Genomic DNA, 23005 nt, shown 5'->3' with positions numbered 1-23005 from the left:
CGGGCTGTCACGACCAGACTATGTAACAGTTTCTTCCCCCAAGCTGTCAGATTCCTCAATACCCAGAGCCTGGACTGACACAACTTATTGCCCTATTGTCTTGTTTATTATTTATTGTAATGCCTGCACTGTTTTGTGCACTTTATGCAGTCCTGGGTAGGTCTGTAGTCTGTTTTTTTTGTGTAGTTCAGTCTAGTTTTTGCACTGTTTCATGTAACACCAAGGTCCTGAAAAACGTCGTCTCATTTTTACTGTGTACTGTACCAGCAGTTATGGTCGAAATGACAATAAAAAGTGACTTGACTTGATGCATTTATCTGCCACCTCATTCTATTCCTATCTTCACTGTTGCGTGGCACAAGTAACAATCCTGAGATTACTACCTTTAAGGTCCTGCCTCTTAGCTTCCTTCCTAAGTCCCTGTGTTTTGTCTTCAGGACTTCTTCCCTTTTTCTACCTATGTCATTGGTACCAATATGTACTACTGGCTGCTCATCCTCCCTTTTCAGGATACAGTGGACGCATCCAGAAACATTGTGGATCCTAGCATCTGGGAAGCAAACTACCATCTGTGTTTCTCTTCAAGTCCATGGAATTGCCTATCTGTCCCTTGGACTATAGAGTTCCCTATTACTGCTGTCATCCTCTTCAGTTCCCTACCCTTCTGAGCTGCAGGGCTAAACTCAGTGCCAGAGGCCCAGTCGCTGTTGTTTCCCGCTTTCCCAGGTATGCCCCCCCCCCCCACCCTCAACAGAACTCATTAATAAATGAATACATTAATAAAAACACAAAATGCTGGCAGAACTCAGCAGGCCAATCAGCATCTATGGGAGGAGGTAGTGACAACGTTTTGGGCTCCTGATGAAGGGCTTCGGCTACCTCCTCCCATAGATGCTGTCTGGCCTGCTGAGTTCTGCCAGCATTTTGTGTTTTTATTTATTTCCAGCATCTGCAGATTCACTCGTGTTGCCATGGAGTACTTATTGTTGAGGCCACAGAGGTGCTCCACTATCTGACATTCTCCTTTCCCTCTCCTGCCAGTCACCAATTTATCTGTATCCTGTAGCCTTGGGATAACTAACTCTCTGTAGCTTCTGTCTATCATGTCTTCACTTTCCCTAACAAGCTGAAGGTCATCGAGCTGTAGCTCTAGTTCCCTCACCTGGTCTGTAAGGAGCTGCATCTCAATGCACCTGGTGCAGATGTGGCCAATGGGGAGGCTGGGAGTCTCCTGAAAATCCCGCATCTGACACCCAGAACAAAACACTGGCTCTGTAGACCTACCTGCTATTCTCTCAAGATTTAAATAAGAAATAAAGAATGAGCTTTCCTATTTACCTTGCCTCTGTTTGGAGGGAATCTGTTAGAAGAGGAGTATAGATCATGGAATAAAGGGAAGGATGTGAAGAAGATATGCAAAAGAATGTAGCTAAATTCATTTATTTTTATTATTTTTACTTGGAGATATAGCGCAGTAACAGGCCCAACAAGCCTGTGCTGCCCAGTTACACCTTTGTGACCAATTAACTTCGTAACACATGCATCTGTGGAATGTGGGAGTAAATTGTGATCCTGAAGAAACCAGAGCAGTAATAGGGTGAACATAGAGTCCTTACAGTCAGCGGCAGAATTGAACCCAGGGTGCTGGTGCTGTAACAGCGTTATGATATCTGTGTAATTTGTTGCTAATGTTGTGAAGTTTGGTTGATGTTTAGTCTGACCTATTGGGGAAAAGGGGGGAGAGGAATGACAAAAACAAATGACCAGACATGCTACAAACAGAAAGAAAGAGTGATTTTTTTCCAAAGTTGGAGAATTCAATGTTGCGTCGTGTAGGCTGCAATGTCTCCAGATGAAAAATCAGCTGCTGTTTCTCGAACTTATTGTATTGGTTCAGGATTCCACAAACTGAGAGGTTAGTGTGTGATTTGAAGCTAGCAGATATAACATTAATATTTTAAAGGATATTGAATAAATGGTTCATTTAAAATCAGATAGCTGTGTCCTGTAGAGATTTTCCTCATTTTCTGCCTGGACTTGTGGTAAATCTCAAATATTTCTGTGATATTCAGGAATGCAGAATCCAAATGGCTACTATGATCCCTAGTTCCACAATATAAGTTTCATTTGTATCTCCCTTGGGGAGAATAGAATAGGTTGGGAGTTTGATAAGGATTTTGCTGTGAAATCAGGAATATGATTTATTTGCCACTTGTAGGGAAGCTCAGTTTTAAATTAGCTCTCCTTTTACTGCAGGCTGTCCCCTCTTTTTCTGCTGTTGTGGGCAAGTTGAAACAGTTGGGCATTATCTTGTTGCAGAGTACATCCTGACAGCAACCCCCTATCTTCTAGTAAGAAATTTTTCCTTATTTCCAGAAATATTTATTAACAAGGTGATACATCTGCAGAAGTTGCCTCCCAAGAAATACTTTAAGGCCAAATGAAGTGTAATGGGTTACACTGAATGAAATGAGAAATTTAGGCAAAGTGGTGTTGAATCCATTAGCTGGATAATTGCTGTTAACTTGATAGCTTTATACCCTGATCATTGGAATTTTTTGGCATTTTGATTTATTCCAGGAACATGATGATCAATCTAAGCATAGCGTGTAACCACAGTCACTTCGCACGATTATTTCAGAAACAACTGATAAGAGTAAGTATATTGTTTAGTTTCCATATATTTCAAGTCCATCCTGATATGGATGGGAATCTGGTAGCTTGTTTCCTAGTTTTTTTTGAAATTCTCAGATTTTTTTTTTTGATTGCTCAGTTTTTTTCATTTTGAAGTTTTATTTGATTTCTCAGTTTCTTTGGGGTTTCTTGATTCTCTTGACTTACAGCAAAAGCAGTAAGTTATCTTGATGAAATTCTGAAGAAGAAATTTAAATGTAATCTGTATAGAGTTCAATTATTACTTTCCCAGTTGTTCACCTGTTTCTTTAGAAGCTACAGTAGTATATTGTAATATAACTTCTTGAACTGCTAACATGTCAGATGGTATATTGAATGCATTGAATTTTCTGACTCTGGAGAGAGTTTTTTTAGCCCATGTAAATTCATTTTAAGTTTGTTAGTACAGCACAGAAATACATCCTTTTCCCCACCACATCCACAATGACTTATTTGCCTATACTTGGCTGCATTAGGTCCATTTACTTCTATGTTTTGCCTATTTTATTGTCTAAATACCTCTAAGGCATTGTAATTTTATCTAAATGTACATAATTCCAGTTATCAGCTACTTGCTGTGTAAAAATAAACTTGCTGCTCAGATCAGCATTAGAATTTGTTCCTCTCACTTTAAACAAGGTCCTCTTGTTTTTGATTCCCCTACTATGAGAGGAAGGTTTTGAATATCTACCCTCTCTATGCCTCAGGTTCCTTAGTGAAAACATGCCCTGTCTATATATTCTGTCCCCATATAGCTAAAATCCTGTAATCCAAGAAACTACCGGTGCTTCCTGTGTGGCCTTTTATATTTTGGTGAGACCTGATGCAGATTGGTAGACCGTTTCGCTGAACACCTATGCTCTGTCCGCCAGAGAAAGCAGGATCTCCCAGTGGCCACACATTTTAATTCCACGTTCCATTCACATTCTGATATGTCTATCCATGGCCTCCTCTACTGTCAAGATGAAGCCACATTCAGGTTGGAGGAACAACACCTTATATACTGGCTAGGTAGCTCCAACCTCATGGCATGAACTTTAACTTCCGTTAATGCCCCTCCTCCCCTTCTTACCCCATCCCTGATATATTTAGCGTTTTCCCCCCTCCTTTTTTTTTCTCTCTTTCTGCCCATCACTCTGCCTGTTCTCCATCTCCCTCTGGTGCTCCCCTCCCCCTTTCTTTCTCCCGAGGCCTCCAGTCCCATGATCCTTTCCCTTCTCCAGCTCTGTATCCCTTTTGCCAATCACCTTTCCAGCTCTCAGCTTCACCCCACCCCTCCGGTCTTCTCCTATCATTTTGCATTTTCCCTTCCCCCACTTTCAAATCTCTTACTATCTTTCCTTTCAGTTAGTCCTGACGAAGGGTCTCGGCCCGAAACGTCAACAGCGCTTCTCCCTATAGATGCTGCCTGACCTGCTGCGTTCTACCAGCATTTTGTGTGTGTTGCTTGAATTTCCAGCATCTGCAGATTTCCTCGGAACAACCTTGTGAATCTCCTCTGCAATCTCCACTGTGTTGCTACATCCTTCTTATAATGTGATGAACAAAACTTCACACAGTACTCACAAAGTGGAGCCTAACCAGTATTTTGTCAAGGTACAGCGAGGTATCCCAACTCTTATTCGAGCCCCAGCCTACGAAGGCAAGCATGCCATGCTTTCTTCACCACTTAGTTTGCAGAGCATGCTTTGATGAGCCAAATGGCCCAATTTTGCTCCTATGTTTTATAGTCTATATGTTCAGTCAGTCACTTTGAAGGAACTATGGACTTGGGTCTCTTGGTCTTCATGTTCATCGTGTTCTGTTTATTTTTCCATAATGTATGTTTATCTAGTTTCTCCATACGTGTAGCAAAGGTATTTATTTTAAATGCTCCATGTGGTGACAAGTTCAAATTAAAAATTTTCTGGAAAATAGAATATATTCTGTACTGGATTTTTTGGTGACTGCTACATTGGAGGTGATTATTGAAATGGAAACTTGGCTTTGTGTTGTCAATGCACAAAAGTAGGTGTTTGTTGATACTTAAGGTAAAGACATAACAATTAATTTAAAGATAGCTGGTTGTGACCCCATAGTTCTGGAAAATTAACCTTGGGATTATTGAGCAGTATTTGAATTATATTTCTAAACATCAATGACAATTATCCTTCTTTTATTTCCTATAGATGTGTAAATGTACAGTTGGAACACTTTTAGGCAATGAACATCCTGATCAAGATGTGCTGGACATATTTGGAACAGACAACCTTACCAAACTGAAAAGGCTACAGGAGCGCTTTGTTGCACCACAGAATATTGGGGGGCCGTGTCCTCCTCCAGCTTTCTCTGGTTGCCAAGTATTCTTCAGAGATTTTCTTTTATGTGCAGGGAGGTTGGTTTTGTTTTAATTTACTTAATAGTCTTCATGAAATAATGTATAATCATTTAATAGAATATTAATTTCTATGAAGTCATTTAATTAGCTTAGATTCAGTGTGGACTTGATAGAGCACTTTAATTCAAGCTCTCCCTCTCTAGCTTATCATCTTGAGTTCATGCACCTGTATTAGTTGTTCTCTGATTAGCGAATATTTCCAGCCTGCTAACAGTTTCTTGCATTCAAACAACATATAGAACATAAAAGGATAGCTCATGTAGTTCTGTTGTTTAAAAAAGGCTCAAAAAGTAAGCCGGGAAATTATAAGCCGGTAAGTTTGACATCGGTAGTAGGTAAATAATTGGAAGGGATATTAAGAGATAGGATCTACAAGTATTTGGATGGATAGGGACTTATTAGAAAAAGCCAGCATGGCTTTGTGCGTGGTAGGTCATGTTTAACCAGTCTATTAGAGTTTTTCGAGGAAGTTACCAGGAAAGTGGATGAAGGGAAGGCAGTGGATGTTGTATACATGGACTTCAGTAAGGCCTTTGACAAGGTCCCGCATGGGAGGTTAGTTAGGAAGATTCAATTGCTAGATATACATGGAGAAGTAGTAAATTGGATTAGACATTGGCTCAATGGAAGAAGCCAGAGAGTGGTAGTGGAGGATTGCTACTCTGAGTGGAGGCCTGTGACTTGTGGTGTGCCACAGGGATCAGTACTGGGTCCATTGTTATTTGTCATCTATATCAATGATCTGGATGATAATATGGCAAATTGGAGGTGTAGTGGACAGTGAAGAAGGTTTTCAAAGCTTGCAGAGGGATTTGGACTAGTTGGAGGAATGGGCTGAAAAATGGCAGATGGAGTTTAATGCGGACAAGTGTGAGGTATTGCACTTCGGAAGATCAAACCAAGGTAGAACCTACAAGGGAAATGGTAGGACACTGAGGAGTGCAGTAGAACAGAGGGATCTGGGAGTACAGATACATAATTCCCTAAAAATACTGTCACAGGTGGATAGGGTCGTAAAGAGAGCTTTTGGGACATTGGCCTTTATAAATCAAAGTATTGAGTATAAGAGTTGGAATGTAATGGTGAGGTTGTATAAGAACTTGGTGAGGCCAAATTTGGAGTATTGTGTGCAGTTTTGGTCACCTAATTACAGAAAGGATATTAATAAGGTTGAAAGAGTGCAGAGAAGGTTTACAAGGATGTAACCGGGACTTGAGAAACTGAGTTACAGAGAAAGGTTGAATAGGTTAGGACTTTATTCCCTGGAGCGTAGGAGAAAGAGGGGTGATTTGATAGAGGTGTATAAAATTATGATGGGTTTAAATAAGAGTGAATGCAAGCAGGCTTTTTCCATTGAGGCCGAGGGAAAAAAAACAGAGGTCATGGGTTAAGGGTGAAGGGGGAAAAGCTTAAAGGGAACATTGGGGGGGGGGGCTTCTTCACGCAGAGAGTGGTGGGAGTGTGGAATGAGCTGCCAGATGAAGTGGTGAATGCGGGCTCACTTCTGACGTTTAAGAAAAATGTGGACAGGCATATGGATGAGAGGGGTTTGGAGGGATATGGCCCAGGTGCAGATAAGTGGAACTAGGCAGAAAAATGGTTTGGCACTGCCAAGAAGGGCCAAAAGGCCTGTTTCTGTGCTGTAATGTTCTATGGTTCTATAAAATTTAGAAAATAGAATAGTACAAAATGGGAACAAGCTATTTGGTTGAAATGTTGTGCTGAACTAATTAAACTAATGCACCTAATTCCTTCTGTCTGTATGTGGTCCATTTCCCTCCATTCTTTGTACATTCATAGACTATCTGAGTTTCTTAAACTCTTAACATATCTGCCTCCACCAATGTTCTTGGCTGGGAATTCCAGGCATCCTCTACATAAGTATCATCACAAACAAGACTTGACAATAGCTCTACTTTTTTAGAAGTTTGTGTAGAATTGACATGTCACAAAAAATGTTCATGCTTCTAAAGATGTGGAGTATCCTAACTGGTTGCATCTTGGCCTGGTTTGGAAACATAATGCCCACGAGTGGAAAATGCTACAGAAAATGGTAGATGCAGCCCAATCCATCACAGAGGAAATGCTCCCTACCATTAAGTGGAACACTGCCACAAGAAAGCAGCATCCATCATCAAAGACTCCCACCATCCAGGCCATGCTCTCTTCTCGCTAATACAATCAGGCAGAAGGTACAGAAGCCTTTGCTCTCGCACCACCTGGTTCAGGAACAGTTATTATCCTACAACATCAGGCTCATGAACTGGCATGCATGCCTTCATTCACCATTACTCTGAACTATTCTTCTCATAAAAAGCATTACCGCTACTTGCTTATGTTGTGATTTTCTAAATATCTAGTCACTACTTCCTTAAAAATTGAAGCCAGTATTTTCTGGTGACAGATGTCAGGCCTGTAGTTTCATGATCACTTTTATTAATAATAAGACTGTTCTGGTATCTAATTTAGTGGAACGTTTACAGAATCTGAGGAGTTTTTGCAGCAGAACATTTGTGTTCAAGTGCTATTAAGCATTTCATCCCATTGGTTTATTTTCCTAGTGTTTCTTTTCAGTTTCTCCTTCCTCTTTGATTCTAGAAAATGGTGGAAGATGATTTTTACTGGTCAAAAGGGAGGTAGAGTGACTGTAATCCAGGAAGCTTGACAGTGTGAACCAGAACTCCCAGATTCAATTTTGAAATTGCTGTTAAATAGTTCTTCCAGTGCTCCCTTGTAGCTTTTCCTGCGAAATTGTTAACCAGTTACTATTCCACATAATAAAATTGATTTGTGTTTATAAAATAATTATTCTTCTGTAAGTAGAAAGTGGTTCTTTCCAGAACCTTTTATACTAATCAATACTCACGTGGTATACAGCTTTGTCAGCACTTCATTCTTTGAAAGGACTTACTTGGCATTTTTTCTCTGATGCAGTCATCAGTTGAACCAACACTTGTCAGACACTTTGTGTCAGCAAATTTTGGAGCTGGATAGCATTACCATCCTTAGGCACAAGTCTTCAGGAGGTGAGGCAGACATGGATGAACAGGTAAATTATGATACAATATGTGTTGTTTATTTTATGTTGTTTGTGATCTTCAAAATCCTTTGCTGACAATGGATTGTTTTCTCTTTTTGGTATTACTAATTTCCTGAATATCTAATTGTTTGATTATATAGACTGCATCAACTAAATAATTCTTCCCAGAACCCGAAAAAAAACTTTTGGGTCTAAAGTTCAGCACAATTGATTGTATGGAAGTTGTTTGGTAGTTCATGATTATATAGATGAGCAAATATTGTATTTGTGGGTTCAGTTTCCATAGTGCTGCTGGAGTGGATCAGGCATTTCACAGATAAACACTTTTTTTTGAGTTGCTACACCTGGTGAATTGGTGACAGGACTCAAAAGTTAAGGCCAGCCATGAACTTGTAGAACATGCTTCAAGACCAAATGGCTGACTTGTGCTCGTATTTAATGTGTGTGCAGCTCCAAATGCTTGGCTCCTGTATTTTTGGGAAGATGTTATGGAGCAAGAGAACACATCTTCATTTGTGTCAAGTAGAGGTGTGTTTATTTGATCAATCTTCCTATAACGAGTTCATTTGACATGGACAGAGACCCACTAAGTCCATTCTGACCATTAAGCACCATTTTCCACATTCCTTCAGGCATCTATTCTGAAAGCTGAGCACGAATTCAAATCTTACATCTTCTGAGAAAATATGTATTTAGTACTGAATCCAACTATGTCAATTAAGTCTTCATCTGTGTTGTCATGCGTTGTTGTGCTAGACTAGGCCACTAGTTGTCATGAAGTTGCTTCAAAGACTGTTAGAAGCCTATAACCTCTGGTGCAGAAGTTAGGGTTAGGGGTTATCTCATGGATTGTTCATTCATTTTACCAGCTTCTACATCAGCTTTATCAATGGTGTAATTTTTGTGGAGCAGAAATAATTTTTGTGTGGTAATAGTAATCTTGTATGTTGCCATCAAGGAAACTTGAGTATTTGATAAGTCTGAACTGACTTATTGGAGCATTGAGAGTTAGTTCCACTACTTGTCTACACCACTGTGATGCCTGGGTGATTCAGTTAAAAAAAAATCTGTACTGCAGTACTGTAGTTCATGTTAAAGTGGAAAAAAATTCAATGCAAAATCTAGATTATCAGAATTGTAGATAATATAGTAGACAATAGACAATAGGTGCAGAAGTAGACCATTCGGCCCCTCGAGTCTGCACCGCCATTCTGAGATCATGGCTGATCATTCACTATCAATACCCAGTCCCTGCCTTGTCCCCATGTCCCTTGATTCCCCTATCCATCAAATATCTATCTAACTCCTTCTTGAATGCATCCAGAGAATTGGCCTCCACCATCTTCTGAGGCAGTGCATTCCACACCTCCACAACTCTCTGGGAGAAGAAGCTCTTCCTCAACTCTGTTTTAAATAACTGACCTCTTATTCTCAATCCATGCCCTCTGGTACTGGTAGAATTTTACTGTTAAATATCTTGTTGTTGGATAATATGGGTGGTGTGTGATTAAAGATGCATTTTGATGGGGGTTTTCATTTTGCAAACTATTAATTCACCCAAACTTTGAAAATGAGGGTATTCAGATTGGCTAAAACCTGCACGTTATTTTGTCATTCAAGCAAAATGGCCATCAATCAAATGGTAAACTTTGCTGTTGTCTAAGAAAACACTTTCTTCACTCTATTAAATTACAAATCCTTTACCATAAGGAATAAATTGAAATTTAGCAAAAATAAGATTTGGACATTGAATCTATGTTAAATCCAAAATATTGGAAATGTCTGTTCAAAATAAGCTATTGCTCTGTGCCTAGTGTACTGCTGTCTTTGTGTGTGAAGTAGGAAATACACAATTCAGCATTCAGCCAAACTCCATTCATTTGAACACAGGATGTAGCATCCAAGCTCCAGATACTTTTGAGCAGCACTCACACATTCAATTGAAAAAGAATAAAACTGGGGGGAACAGAAAAGTACCATGAGTACTTAATGCTGCAAATTTTTAATAAGACCATAAGACATAGGAGCAGAATTGGGCCATTCAGCCCATGGAGTCTGTTCCACCATTCTATCATGGCTGATCCTGGATCCCACTCAACCCCATACACCTACCTTCATGCCATTTCCTATGAAGCCCTGACCAATCAGGAAATGATCAACTTCCACTTTAAATATACCTGTGGACTTGGCCTCTACCACAGTCTCTAGCAGAACATTCCACAGATTCTCTATTCTCTGACTAAAGAAATTCCTTCTTATCTCTGTTCTAAACAAACAAACAAACACACACAAAACACACACACACACACACACACACACACTCCTTTTGCAATTTCCTGCTAAAACTATGTTTATATTCACATCATTTATTATTGTAATTTGCCCTTTACTGTGCCTATTGTCTTGTTTATTAACTATTGTACTGTCTTGCACTGTTTTTGTGTACTTAGTCTCGTGTAGGTCTGAAGTCTAGTGTATTTTTGCGTTTCATGTAGCACCATGGTCCTGGAGGAACGTTGTTTCGTTTTCACTCTTTACTGTACCAGCAGTTATGGTTGAAATGACAATAAAAAGCGACTTGACTTGACTAAAGATCACCCCTCAATTTTGAGGATATGCCTTCTAGTTCTGGATACCCCCACCATTGGAAACATCCTCTCTACATCCACCTTATCCTAGTCCTTTCAATATTTGGTAGGTTTCAGTGAGATCCCCTTCACATTCTTTGAGATTCTAGTGAGTACAGGCCCAAAGCTGCCAAACACTCCTCACATGTTAACCCTTTATTTCCTGGAATCATCCTCATGAACCACCTCTGGACCCTCTCCAATGACAACATGTCCTTTCTGAGATATGGGGTCCAAAACTGTTGACAATACTTCAAGTGCGATCTGACTAGTGTCTTTTAAATTCTCAGCATTATCTCCTTGCTTTTACATTCTATTCCCCTTGAAATAAGTGCCATCATTGCATTTGCCTTCTTTACCACAGACTCAACCTGTAAATTAACCTTCTGGGAGTCCTGCATAAGGACTCAAAAATCCCTCTGTATCTCTGGTTTGGATTTTCTCCCCATTTAGACAATAGTCTGCACTTTTGTTCCTTTGATCAGAATGCATTATCATACATTTCCCAACACTGTATTCCATCTGCCAGTTTTTTGCCCATTCTTCCAATTTGCATTGCATTGCTTCCTCAGCTCTACTTACCCCTCCACGTATCTGTATCATCCGCAAACTTTGCCACAAAGCCATCATTTTCATCATCCAAATCATTGACAAACAATGTGGAATGTAGGTGTCCCAGTACTGACCCATGAGAGCACCACTAGTCACTGGCAACCAACCAGAAAAGGCTGCCATTATTCCCACTCGCTGCCTCCTGCTTGTCAGCCATTTCTTTATCTATGCCAGTATATTTCCTGTAATGCCATTGAATTTTATCTTGTTAAGCAGTCTCGTATGTGGCACTTTCCCAACTGCCTTTTGAAAATCCAAGTAAGTGCCATCCACTGCCTCTCCTTTGGAAAACTCTAACAGATTTGTCAAGCAAGATTACCCTTTACAGAAACCATGTTGACTTTGACTTATTTTCTCATTAGTCTCCAAGTACCTCGAAACCTGGTCCTTAATACAGATTTCCCCTGCTATCTGAAGGTAGAGCGTTCCTATGAAACCATTTGTAAGCCAAAATGTCATAAAGCGAAGAAGCAATTACCATTAATTTATATGGGAAAATTTTTTGAGTGTTCCCAGACCCTACCAAATCATACCAAATAACACATAAAACCTAAAATAACACTAACCTATAGTAAAAGCAGGAATGATATGATAAATATACAGCCTATATAAAGCAGAAATATTGTATGTACGGTGTAGTTTCACTTATCAAAATTGGGAAGGCGGCGAACCAAAGTCAATTTGGAGAAAAAAATCGGCATATACACGCCTATGTATGTACATGTGTACGCACGTACGCTCATGCGCACGCAACTGCCCCCACAAGTCTTCATGGCCATGGTAGTCTTTCTCAGGGTAAACACATGTATAAGGTGGGCGTCCTTTTATCATACAAGCGGAAATCCTCTTTGGTTAGCGAAAACAAGTACCAAAGTACGTCTTTCGTAACAGTGAGCTGTCGTAAAAAAAAAATTTAAAAAACGGGGGCCTCCTGTAATGGACAACACTTTTCCAACCACTGAGGTTAGGCTAACTGGCCTCTAATTTCTTTTGCCTTCCTCCCTTCTTAAAGAGAGTAGTGATATTTGCAATATTCCAGTCCTCTGGGACTATGCCAGAATCAAGTGATTCTTGAAAGATCATGATCAATGTCTTTGTTATCTCTTCAGCAACCTCTCTCAGGACTTTGGGATGTAGTCCATCTGGTCCAGATGATTTATCCACCTTAAGACCTTTTGAGTTTGCCTAGTACTTTTTCCAATGGCACTTGCTCCTGCTCCCTGACATTCATGGATCTCTAGCACGCTGCTAGTGTTTTCCACAGTGATGAGAGATGCAAAGTACCCATAGGTTCATCTGCCATTTTTTTGTCCCCCATTACTACCTCACCAGCATCATTTTCCAGTGGTTGGAATATCAACTGTCACCTCACTTTTACTCTTTATATAACTGAAACTCGTTGGTATTATGTTATTGGCTAGTTTGCTGTCCTATATCATTCCCTTCTTAAAGCTTTTTTAGGTGCTTTTTGTTGGATTTTAAGAGCTTCCCAATCATCCAACTTCCCACTTTTGTTACCTTATATGCACTTTCTTTGGCTATTATGCAGTTCCTTTGTCAACCATGGTTGCCTGCCCCTGCCACTTGAGAACTTCTGTGGGACATATCTATTCTGTGCCTTGTGAAATATTCCCAGAAACTTCAGCTACCTCTGCTCTGCCATCATCCTGCCAGTATCCTCCTCCAATCCACCTGGGCAAGCTCAACTCTCATGTCCTTGGAATTCCCTTTATTCAATACTTGCAATACTGACGCATGAGACCTATGCTTCACTCTCTCAAAATCAATCATATTATAAATCACTGCCTGCTAAGGGTTTTCTTTGCATTAAGCTCCTTAATAATATCTGATTTATTACACGACACCCAGTCTAAGTTAGCCTTTCCCCTTGTAGGCTCAAGCACAAGCTGCTCTAAAAAGCCATCTTGTAGGCATTCAACATCCAAGAGAAATTGGGAATATAGGACTTGCATGTAAAATATTCAAAAATTATTCGTAACGTGAGAAAACTAAGTTTTAAAGTATGCAAGTTAAGTATCATTTAAACATTCCTTAAATTACCAAACCTGGTCAAAAACTACACTGTAATCAGTAATAAACTTTTACATCTTATTAACACAAAAAAATGCTCGAATAGTGCTCTATGAACTAAAAAAGAATATAAGAACATAAAAAATAGAAGCAGGAGCAGGCCATCGGGCCCATCGAGCCTGCCCCTCATTCAATAATATCATGGCAAGAACATACAGGGTAAATGGTAGGGCATTGAGGAATGCAGAGGAACAGAGAGATCTAGGAATAACAGTGCATAGTTCCCTGAAGGTGGAGTCTCAAGTAGATAGGGTGGTGAAGAAGGCTTTTGGAACGCTGGCCTTTATAAATCAAAGCATTGAGTACAGAAGTTGGGATGTAATGTTAAAATTGTACAAGGCATTGGTAAGGCCAAATTTGGAATATTGTGTTCAGTTCTGGTCACCGAATTATAGGAAAGATATCAATAAATTAGAGAGAGTGCAGAGACGATTTACTAGGATGTTACCTGGGTTTCAGCACTTAAGTTACAGAGAAAGGTTGAACAAGTTAGGTCTCTATTCATTGGAGCATAGAAGGTTGAAGGGGGATTTGATCGAGGTATTTAAAATTTTGAGAGGGATAGATAGAGTTGACGTGAATAGGCTGTTTCCATTGAGAGTAGGGGAGATTCAAATGAGAGGACGTGATTTGAGAGTTAGGGGGCAGAAGTTTAAGGGAAACACAAGGGGGGTATTTCTTTACTCAGAGAGTGATAGCTGTGTGGAATGAGCTTCCTGTAGAAGTAGTAGAGGCCAGTTCAGTTGTGTCATTTAAGGTAAAATTGGATAGGTATATGGACAGGAAAGGAGTGGAGGGTTATGGACTGAGTGCGGGTAGGTGGGACTAGGTGAGATTAAGAGTTCGGCACGGACTAGGCGGGCCGAGTTGGCCTGTTTCCGTGCTGTGATTGTTATATGGTTATATGGCTGACCTGTACGTAAACTCAGCTCCATCTACCTGCCTTTTCCCCATAACCCTTAATTCCCTTACTATGTAAAAACCTATCTAACTGTATCTTAAATATAGTGAAGAAGCCTCAACTGCTTCCCTGGGCAGAGAATTCCACAGATTCACCACTCTCTGGGAAAAACAGTTCCTCCTCATCTCCATCCTAAATCTTCTCCCCTGAATCTTGAAGCAATGTCCCCTAGTTCTAGTCTCATCTACCAATGGAAACAACTTTCCTACTTCTATCTTATCTATCCCTTCAAAATTTTGTATGTTTCTATAAGATCCCCTCTCATTCTTCTGAATTCCAGAGAGTATAGTTCCAGGCAACTCAATCTCTCCTCATAGGTTAACCCCTTCATCTCTGGAATCAACCTGGTGAACCTCCTCTGCACTGTCTCCAAAGCCAGTTTATCCTTCCTCAAGTAGAACTACACACAGTACTCCAGGTGCTGCCTCACCAGTACCCTGTATAGTTGCAGCATGACTTCCCTCCTCTTGAAATCAGTCCCTCTAGCAATGAAGGCCAAGAGTTCGTCTGCCTTCTTAATAACCTGCTGTACCTGCAAGCCAATTTTTTGTGATTTATAAACAAGCACTCCCAAGTCCCTCTGCACAACAGCATGCTGCAATCTTTCACCATTTAAATAATAATCTGCTCTTCTATTATTCCTTCCAAAGTGGGTAATGTCGCATTTACCAACGTATTCCATCTGCCAGACCTTGGCCCACTCACTTAACCTATCTATATCCCTCTGCAGACTCTCCATATCCTCTGTACAGTTTGCTTTTCCACTCAGTTTAGTGTCATCAGCATATTTTGCTACGCTACACTCAGTCCCCTATTCCAAATCATCGATGTAAATGGTAAACGGCGGTGGGCCAATCACTGACCCCTGCGGCACCCCATTCACCACCAACTGTCAACCGGAGAAACTCCCATTTATACCAACTCTCTGCCTTCTATTGGTTAACCAATCCACTATCCATGCCAATACACTTCCTCCGACTCCATGCATCCGTATCTTACTTATAAGTCTCTTGTGCGTCACCTTATCGAACACTTTCTGGAAGTCCAAGTATATGACAGCCACCTGTTCCCCTCTATCCACTGCACTCATTTTGTCCTCAAAGAACTCCAGTAAGTTGATCAAACAGGACCTGCCCTTTCTGAATCCATGCTGCATCTGTCTAATGGAACCACTCCTTTCTAAATGATTTGCTATTTCTTCCTTAATGACAGCTTCAAGCATTTTCCTGACTACAGGTGTTAAGCTAACTGGCCTATAGTTGCCCATCTTTTGCTGACATCTTTTTTTAAAAAGTGGCGTGACAATTGCTGTCTTCCAATTTGCTGGGACCTGCCCAGAGTCTAGAGAGTTTTGATAAATGATTACCAATGCGTCTACTATAACCTCTGCCAATTTCTTCAGCACCCTGGGATGCATGAGGGAAGAAGTGTGGGGGCAGGTGTAGCTCTTCTTCCGTTTGGAAGGATAAGTGCCTTGAGGGAGTTGGGTAGGGAGGGATGGGGGGGATGAATGGACAAGGGAGTCGCATAGGGAGCGACCCCTGCAGGGGGAGGGGAAGATGTGGCTGGTGGTGGGATACTGAGGGATTTCCGCAGGGATCGCTCCCTATGCAATGCCCTTGTCCATTCATCCCCCCAACCCTCCCCACTGACCTCCCTCCAGGCACTTAAACCCTGCAAACAGAAGAAGTGCTATACCTGCCCCCACACTTCTTCCCTCACCACCATCCTAGGCCCCAGACAGTCCTTTCAGGTGAGGCACCACTTCACCTGCAAGTCAACTGGGGTGATATACTGTATCCGGTGCTCCCGATGTGGCCATTTATACATTGGGGAGACCCACCACAGACTGGGAGACTGTTTCGTCGAACACCGGCGCTCAGTCCTCCAGCAGTGGCGGGATCTCCCTGTGGCCACACAATTCAATTTCACAGACCACTCCCATAGTGGGAGTGGTCCCCCCCCCAACTTCTAATCCCCCCCAACTTCTAATCCCCCCCCACTTCTTAACCCCCAACTTCTTATCCCCCCAACTTCTCACCCCCCCACTTCTCATCCCCCCCACTTCTCATCCCCCCCACTTCTCATCCCCCCTCCCCACTTCTCATCCCCCCCTCCCCACTTCTCATCCCCCCTTGACCATCCCACGTTACTTCACTCCTGATGAAGGGTTTTGGCCCGAAACGTCATCACTACCTCCTCCCATAGATGCTGTCTGGCCTGTTGAGTTCTGACAGCATTTTGTGTTTTTATTTATTTCCAGCATCTGCAGATTCACGTGTTGCTCCATAAGCTTTCTTAACTACCCTATCTACCTGTAAGGCAACTTTGAGGGATCTGTGGACATGTACCCCCAGATCCCTCTGCTCCTCCACACTCCCAAGTATCCTGCCATTTACTTTTGTACTCTGCCTTGGAGTTTGTCCTTCCAAAGTGTACCACCTCGCACCTCTCCGGGTTGAACACTGCCACTTCTCAACCCACTTCTGCATCCTATCAATGTCTCTCTGCAATCTTTGACAATCCTCAACACTGTCCACAACACCACCAACCTTTGTGTCGTCTGCTAACTTGCCAGCCAACCCTTCTACCCCCACATCCAGAACTTTGGAGAAGTCGGTCTAAAAGAGAGTGAGTTTAATTAAATAGCACTTCAAGATATGGTGCAGGTTGCCTGTCTACTGTGTTGATATGAGAGAAAATGAAAGCAGAATTTAAAACTTCAGTTCATTTTGTTTGTTGGTGTATGGTAGTTTTTGGGAGTGGGCAGAATGGTCCTGTGAAAGGGTCTGGGCCAGAAATGCTCACTGTACTATTTTCCATAGATGCTGCCTGTCCTGTTGAGCTCCTCCAGCATTTTGTGTGTGTTGCTTGGATTTTCAGCATCTGCATATTTTCTCTTGTTTGAGAAAGGTGGAATAATGGATTTGATTGTGTGGAAAAACAATTAAACCAGATTTTCACTTGAAAAAACGAACTGGCATAAAATACGCACAGAACAATATTCTAAGAGTGATACTTTCAAGGGAGGATAGAAACTGGTATTTTAGAAGTTATTTATAATGTTCAACATAGACTGTTGTAACTTTGACTGAAATATTTCTAAAGCAGTTTGAGAAAGTATTGAGGCAGTGCCAAGTCCTAACTTGGTAATGTTCAACCCTCTTCAGACCACTTAGTTAGGATCTGTAGATATTCTCTAAATAAGTTGCTTTAATATTCTGTATTACTGTTACATTTATATCTTGGTAACACGTCATTTTTGTTGTAATAGTTACTTGTTTACTTCTGTTACCTTTAGGATGAGAAGGAACATTTTGCCTCGGTCTTGATGACGGCAAGATTACTGGCTAAGTTTCTTGGTTTTCTTACCTTCCTTCCTTATCGTACCGGAGATCGACCAACGAGAGAAATGCAAGAGGCTAGTATTTCTCTGAGGAACAAGGTATGGATTTTTTTGCTGGTGTAGCATTTTAGATGTTTGCGTTGCTATTTCTTATCTGAACAATTAATTTTATAAAATCACATTCCTTAAAATATTAATTCACGTTTTTCATTCTCCTTACTGTGTCGATCATTTTCACCTAATATTTGTTTTCTCATTTCTAACACTGCGGCAGGTTTGTTCTTTATGGACAATATTTGAAAAGTAAACTTGTAACTGTGATAGAGACCTCTTGTTACTTATTCACAAACGGGCCTTGTTTTAATAAATAAGTACAAGTGGAGATGGCATTTTATCTCTGAACATCCTCTTTTAATGCACAGGAACATTTAAAAAAACTACTTAATTTAAAGAAATATTTTGCAACATTGATACGCACCATCATGGAACCATTGAACTGGATCCATCCATGGCCAGCTAAAGTAATAGTGGAGAATTCTAGAAACCAACAAGGGATGGCTAATGGCTGAAAGTTGATAAAGAATGAGAAGTAGGAAATGGTTGTAAAAAGTGATACACAAACAAATATTGAAAACTTATCATTTGTAACGAGGAAAGGAAGAGCAAAAGTACTGGGAGTGGAAAAATGTCACAACCTCAGGATGAGGTACCACCAATTTAAGACAGAGCTTTGGGTCAGTTGCAAATTACAACCAAAGCAGAGAGATGTTTGGGCATTTAGAAAATTATGGAATATTGAGAATGGAAAGAAAATTGCTGACAATTAGATCAACCATTATCTTATTGAATGGTGGGGTGAGTTCAAGAGTCCACATCACCTACTGCTATCCATAATCCTTCTGCAGCTATCTCTGGACTCACAAGCTGACTTTGGTATCGTATCCATCAGGTCATTGTTAGAATTCCATTCCCATCAAGTGTATTTCTCCTGTAAGGCTCTTTTGAAAATCATCTTCAGGGTTTTAGTTTCTCTTATCTCTTCTCTGTCTGCATCCAAATTTTATCTGATTATGCCTTCGTTCATTTTTTTTTTACTGTGTAAATTCAGGTTGTTTGTAACATCTTTGCTTTATTATCTAAGATAAGTTGCAAACTACCTTCCGCCTCACCCCCCTTGATTCCTCTGAGAGCTTATCTAGAATAGTTATTCTTTAAGAAAAGCCTAACTGAGATTCTGTGTTTATTAAGCTGTAAGTCACAATATTTGCCATATTGAGTTTTTCTTGTTATTACCTGCCCAGAGTGTGCCTGTTCTAAATATATACGACTTACTGAGAAGATCAATTAAAAATGGACGTACCATTCTAACTGTACCCTGGGTGGTGGAGTTTCTGAGCATGATGGACCATGTGGCACCGTTCCTGGATTGTTACCGTAAAGTGTTTACGCTCATCTTGCATTTATACAGGTGGGTGTCAGGAGGAAGTAGCTGAGTACATTTGCTTCCTTGTTTTCCATTACTTTATAAAGTAGGATGCTGGATACCTAATATATCTTCTTAGGCTGGTGTTTGCAAGTTCATAGGTCCCTGAGCTTGCTTGTCTTTGTAGACAGAGGTATCGAGGATAGGAGTCAGGGCATCATGTTGCACTTGTACAAGATATTAGTTGACTGCATTTAGAATATTATGTGCAGTTCTGATGACCACGCTATAGAAAAGATGTGTTAGGGCAAGAATCAATGAAGTGTTTCACCAGAATGTTGCCTGGAATGTTGGGCTTTAGTTGGGAGAGATTAGATAGCCTGGGTGTGTTCTTAATGGAGTGCTGAAGGCTGAAGGTAACTTTGTCATTTTCAATCTTTTTTATTGATTTCCAAATAAAGAATATACAAATCAGAAGAGGAGTTTAACAAGTAGATGATATAAAAGACATATAAACAGCAATAGTAAAAACAAAAAGTATATAATATCAAAATCAAATAAGTAAAATATTATGCTGTTATATATACAATGATAAAAAAACTACAACTCCTCATAACAATCATAAAAAAAAAGATTGGAAATTTTATTGATAAGGGGAAAAAAAACCACTAAACTGAAACAAAAAACAAAAAAAAAGAGAAAAAAAGGAAAGAAAAAGAAAGATTGAGCAGTCCAATTGAGGATAAAACTAGAAAAAAAAGAGAGAAAAAAAGAACATCCTTCCAGTCATCTCCAAACCTTCATGGATAAGGATTTTCCCCAAAGAGAATAAAGGAAAATAAATAAATAAAAATAAATTAAATCATGTGAAAATATTGAATAAAGGGTCACCAGACTTGTTCAAAATTAAAGGATGTATCAAATGTCCAGCTTCTAATTTTATCCAAGCTTAGACATGACATAATGGAGGAGAGCGAATAGAAAACAGTAGGTGGGTTAGATTCTTTCCAGTGTAGCAAAATAGCTCTCCTAGCCAGTAAAGATGAAAAAGCTATCACATGTTGGGTGGAAGCAGACTCTTTGCTTGCTTCCTCTGGAATAATCCCAAAAATTGCTGTAAGTGGATTAGGTTGAACATCCACATCAAAACTTTAGATAATATTCCAAACACATCCCTCCAAAAATTATTTAAACTTACTCATGACCAAAACATATAAGTTAGAGTAGCCATTTCTGCGTTACATCTGTCGCAAATGGGGCTTGTATTTGGAAAAATATGCGCCAATTTATCTTTGGACATATCTATGTACTACCTTAAACTGAATTAAGATATGGCGTGCGCAGATAGATGAATTATTGACGAAATAATAAATTTTGCTCCATTGATTATCTGAAAGTGAATGTTGAAGTTCTACTTCCCAGGTGTGTTGAACCCTATCATTAAGTGACATGCGAGCATTCATTAACTGTTTATAAATGATAGCTAATAATCATTTTTGAAAAGGTTTAAACTGAAAAATAACATAAGCCAAATTTGAAGAGCAGGCCAAGGGGTAATTCGGTAAAAAATCACGTAAAAAATTCCTAACCTGTAAATACCTGAAAAAATGTGTATTAGAGATATCATATTTATCCATTAACTGTGAAAAACACATTAAACAGTCTTCTAAAAACAAATCTAAAAAAGTTTTTATTCCCTTAATTTTCCATGTTAAAAAAGCCTTATCTAAAGTTGATGGTTTAAAAAAGAAATTAGAATAAATATTACTAGAAAGTAAAAAAATCATTTAATTCAAAAAATCTACAAAATTGAAACCAAATTTTTAAAGTATGTTTAACAATAGGGTTAAGAGCTTGTCTACCTATTCTGGAGAGCGAAAACGGAAGAAGAGCTCCTAATAAAGAAGCTAATGAAAACCCCATTACTGAATTTTCCTCCAACTGTAACCATGAAGGGCGATCTTGGTCGTCTATATCATAAATCCAAAAAGTAATATAACGAATATTAATTGCCCAATAATAAAATCTAAAGTTTGGTAAAGCCAGTCCTCCATCTTTCTTTGATTTTTGCAATAAAAGTTTATTCACTCTAGAGCTTTTATTTTTCCAAACATAAGATAAAATCAAAGAATCTATTTTATCAAAAAATGTTTTTGGAGCAAAAAAGGGAACTGCTTGAAGTATATATAAAGATTTCAGTAGAATAACCATTTTTATAGCATTTATTCGACCTATCAATGACATCAACATAGGTGACCATTTAGAAAGCGCCTGTTGAGTATATTCAACTAAAGGGGAGAAATTATACCTATATAGGTCTTTAAAATTTTTAGTAATTTTGATACCAAGGTAAGTAAAATGGCTTTTGGTAATATTAAAAGGTATTTGATCACAATAATCAGAATAATTATTAATAGGGAATAATTCACTTTTATGTAAATTAAGTTTATATCCAGAAAAAGTACCAAATTCCATAAATATAGATAACATAAAAGGAATAGATTTCCTAGGATTTGAAATGTAAACTAATAAATCATCCGCGTATAACGAAACCTTATGTAATTTATCCCCTCTCCTAATACGCTGCACAGAACTAGAATCCCTAAAAGCAATAGCAAGTGGTTCTAAAGCCAAATTAAATAATAAAGGACTGAGGGGACAACCCTGACGGGTATCCTTATATAATCTAAAGTAAGGAGACTTTTGATTATTAGTTAAAACCGCAGCTACCGGGGCATGATAAATCAATTTAATCCAGGAAATAAATCCTGGACCAAAATTGAACCTCTTCAAAACCTGAAATAGATAAGGCCACTCCAGGCTTTCTCTGCATCCAAAGATACAATACATTCTGATTCTTTGGCTGAGGGGGAATAAATGATATTTAATAATCTTCAAATATTAAAATGTGAGTACCTATTTTTAATAAATCCTTTTTGATCATTTGAGATAACATTAGGCAAGATAGTCTCAAGCCAATTTGCTAGAATCTTAGAGAGAATTTAAAAATCTACATTCAGTAAAGAAATAGCTCTATAGGATACACATTCCAGTGGGTCTTTTCCTTTTTTTGGAATCAATGAAATTAGTGCCTCATAAAAAGTTTTAGGAAGGTTCCCAGAGGATGTAGAGTCGGTAAAAGTTTGATGAAGATGTGGTATAAGCATTTCATGAAAGGTCTTGTAAAATTCTAACGTATAACCATCAGGTCCCGGAGCTTTACCTAATTGCATAGAGCTTTTGCCTTGGCAATCTCCTCTTGTTTAATAGGTGCATCTAACATATCGGCATCTTGAATCGAAATTTGGGGTATGTTTAACCTTTGCAAAAATCTATTCATAGTGATATTACTATCAGAGAATTCAGATTTATAAAGATTAGAATAAGTGTTCATAAATATCTTATTAATTTCATAAGGATGTAAAGTTTCTGTTCTATCTGGTCGGCGAATTTTTAAAATCTGTCTTCTGACCATCCTAGCCTTTAACTGACCCGCTAAAAGTTTAGTAGATTTTTCCCCATGTATGTAAAATAAACTTTTAGATTTAAAAATTTGCTGTTCAATGGGAAAGGTCAGAAGTAAATCATACTGTGATTGAAGTTTGACCCTTTCTTTATATAGGTCTTCAGTAGGTTTAATTGAATGCGCTTTATCTGTTTAATTTTATTAATAAGCACTGACAATTCCGCTTTAGTTTTCTTTCTCAAGGCTGCGAAGGTGTCCCATATAACCAGATTTGACATTCCTTCAGTTGCATTAAATACAAAAAATATAGAAATTTGCTCGTTAATAAAATTTACAAAAGCTGGATCCTGTAACAAAATACAGGGTTCAATCTCCACTGTGAGATTTTC

General features: G+C 39.3%; 1 protein-coding gene across 2 annotated transcripts in view; it reads left to right on the top strand.

Annotated features, from left to right (window-relative positions):
- Positions 1 to 23005, top strand: part of cdan1 (codanin 1) — a 243647-nt gene that overhangs the window by 92865 nt on the left and 127777 nt on the right. For both annotated transcript variants that reach the window (XM_059951888.1, XM_059951897.1), the window contains 5 exons: positions 2581 to 2656; positions 4842 to 5047; positions 7985 to 8099; positions 17683 to 17826; positions 19029 to 19195. In XM_059951888.1, the coding sequence (XP_059807871.1) occupies positions 2581 to 2656; positions 4842 to 5047; positions 7985 to 8099; positions 17683 to 17826; positions 19029 to 19195 (708 nt within the window). The remainder of the gene's footprint in view (positions 1 to 2580; positions 2657 to 4841; positions 5048 to 7984; positions 8100 to 17682; positions 17827 to 19028; positions 19196 to 23005) is intronic.

Source organism: Hypanus sabinus, chromosome 2 (genome assembly GCF_030144855.1).
Source record: "Hypanus sabinus isolate sHypSab1 chromosome 2, sHypSab1.hap1, whole genome shotgun sequence".
Taxonomy (NCBI): Eukaryota; Metazoa; Chordata; class Chondrichthyes; order Myliobatiformes; family Dasyatidae; genus Hypanus; species Hypanus sabinus.
The sequence above is the reverse complement of the archived record's forward strand: the minus strand, read 5'-3'. Positions and strand labels throughout refer to the sequence as shown.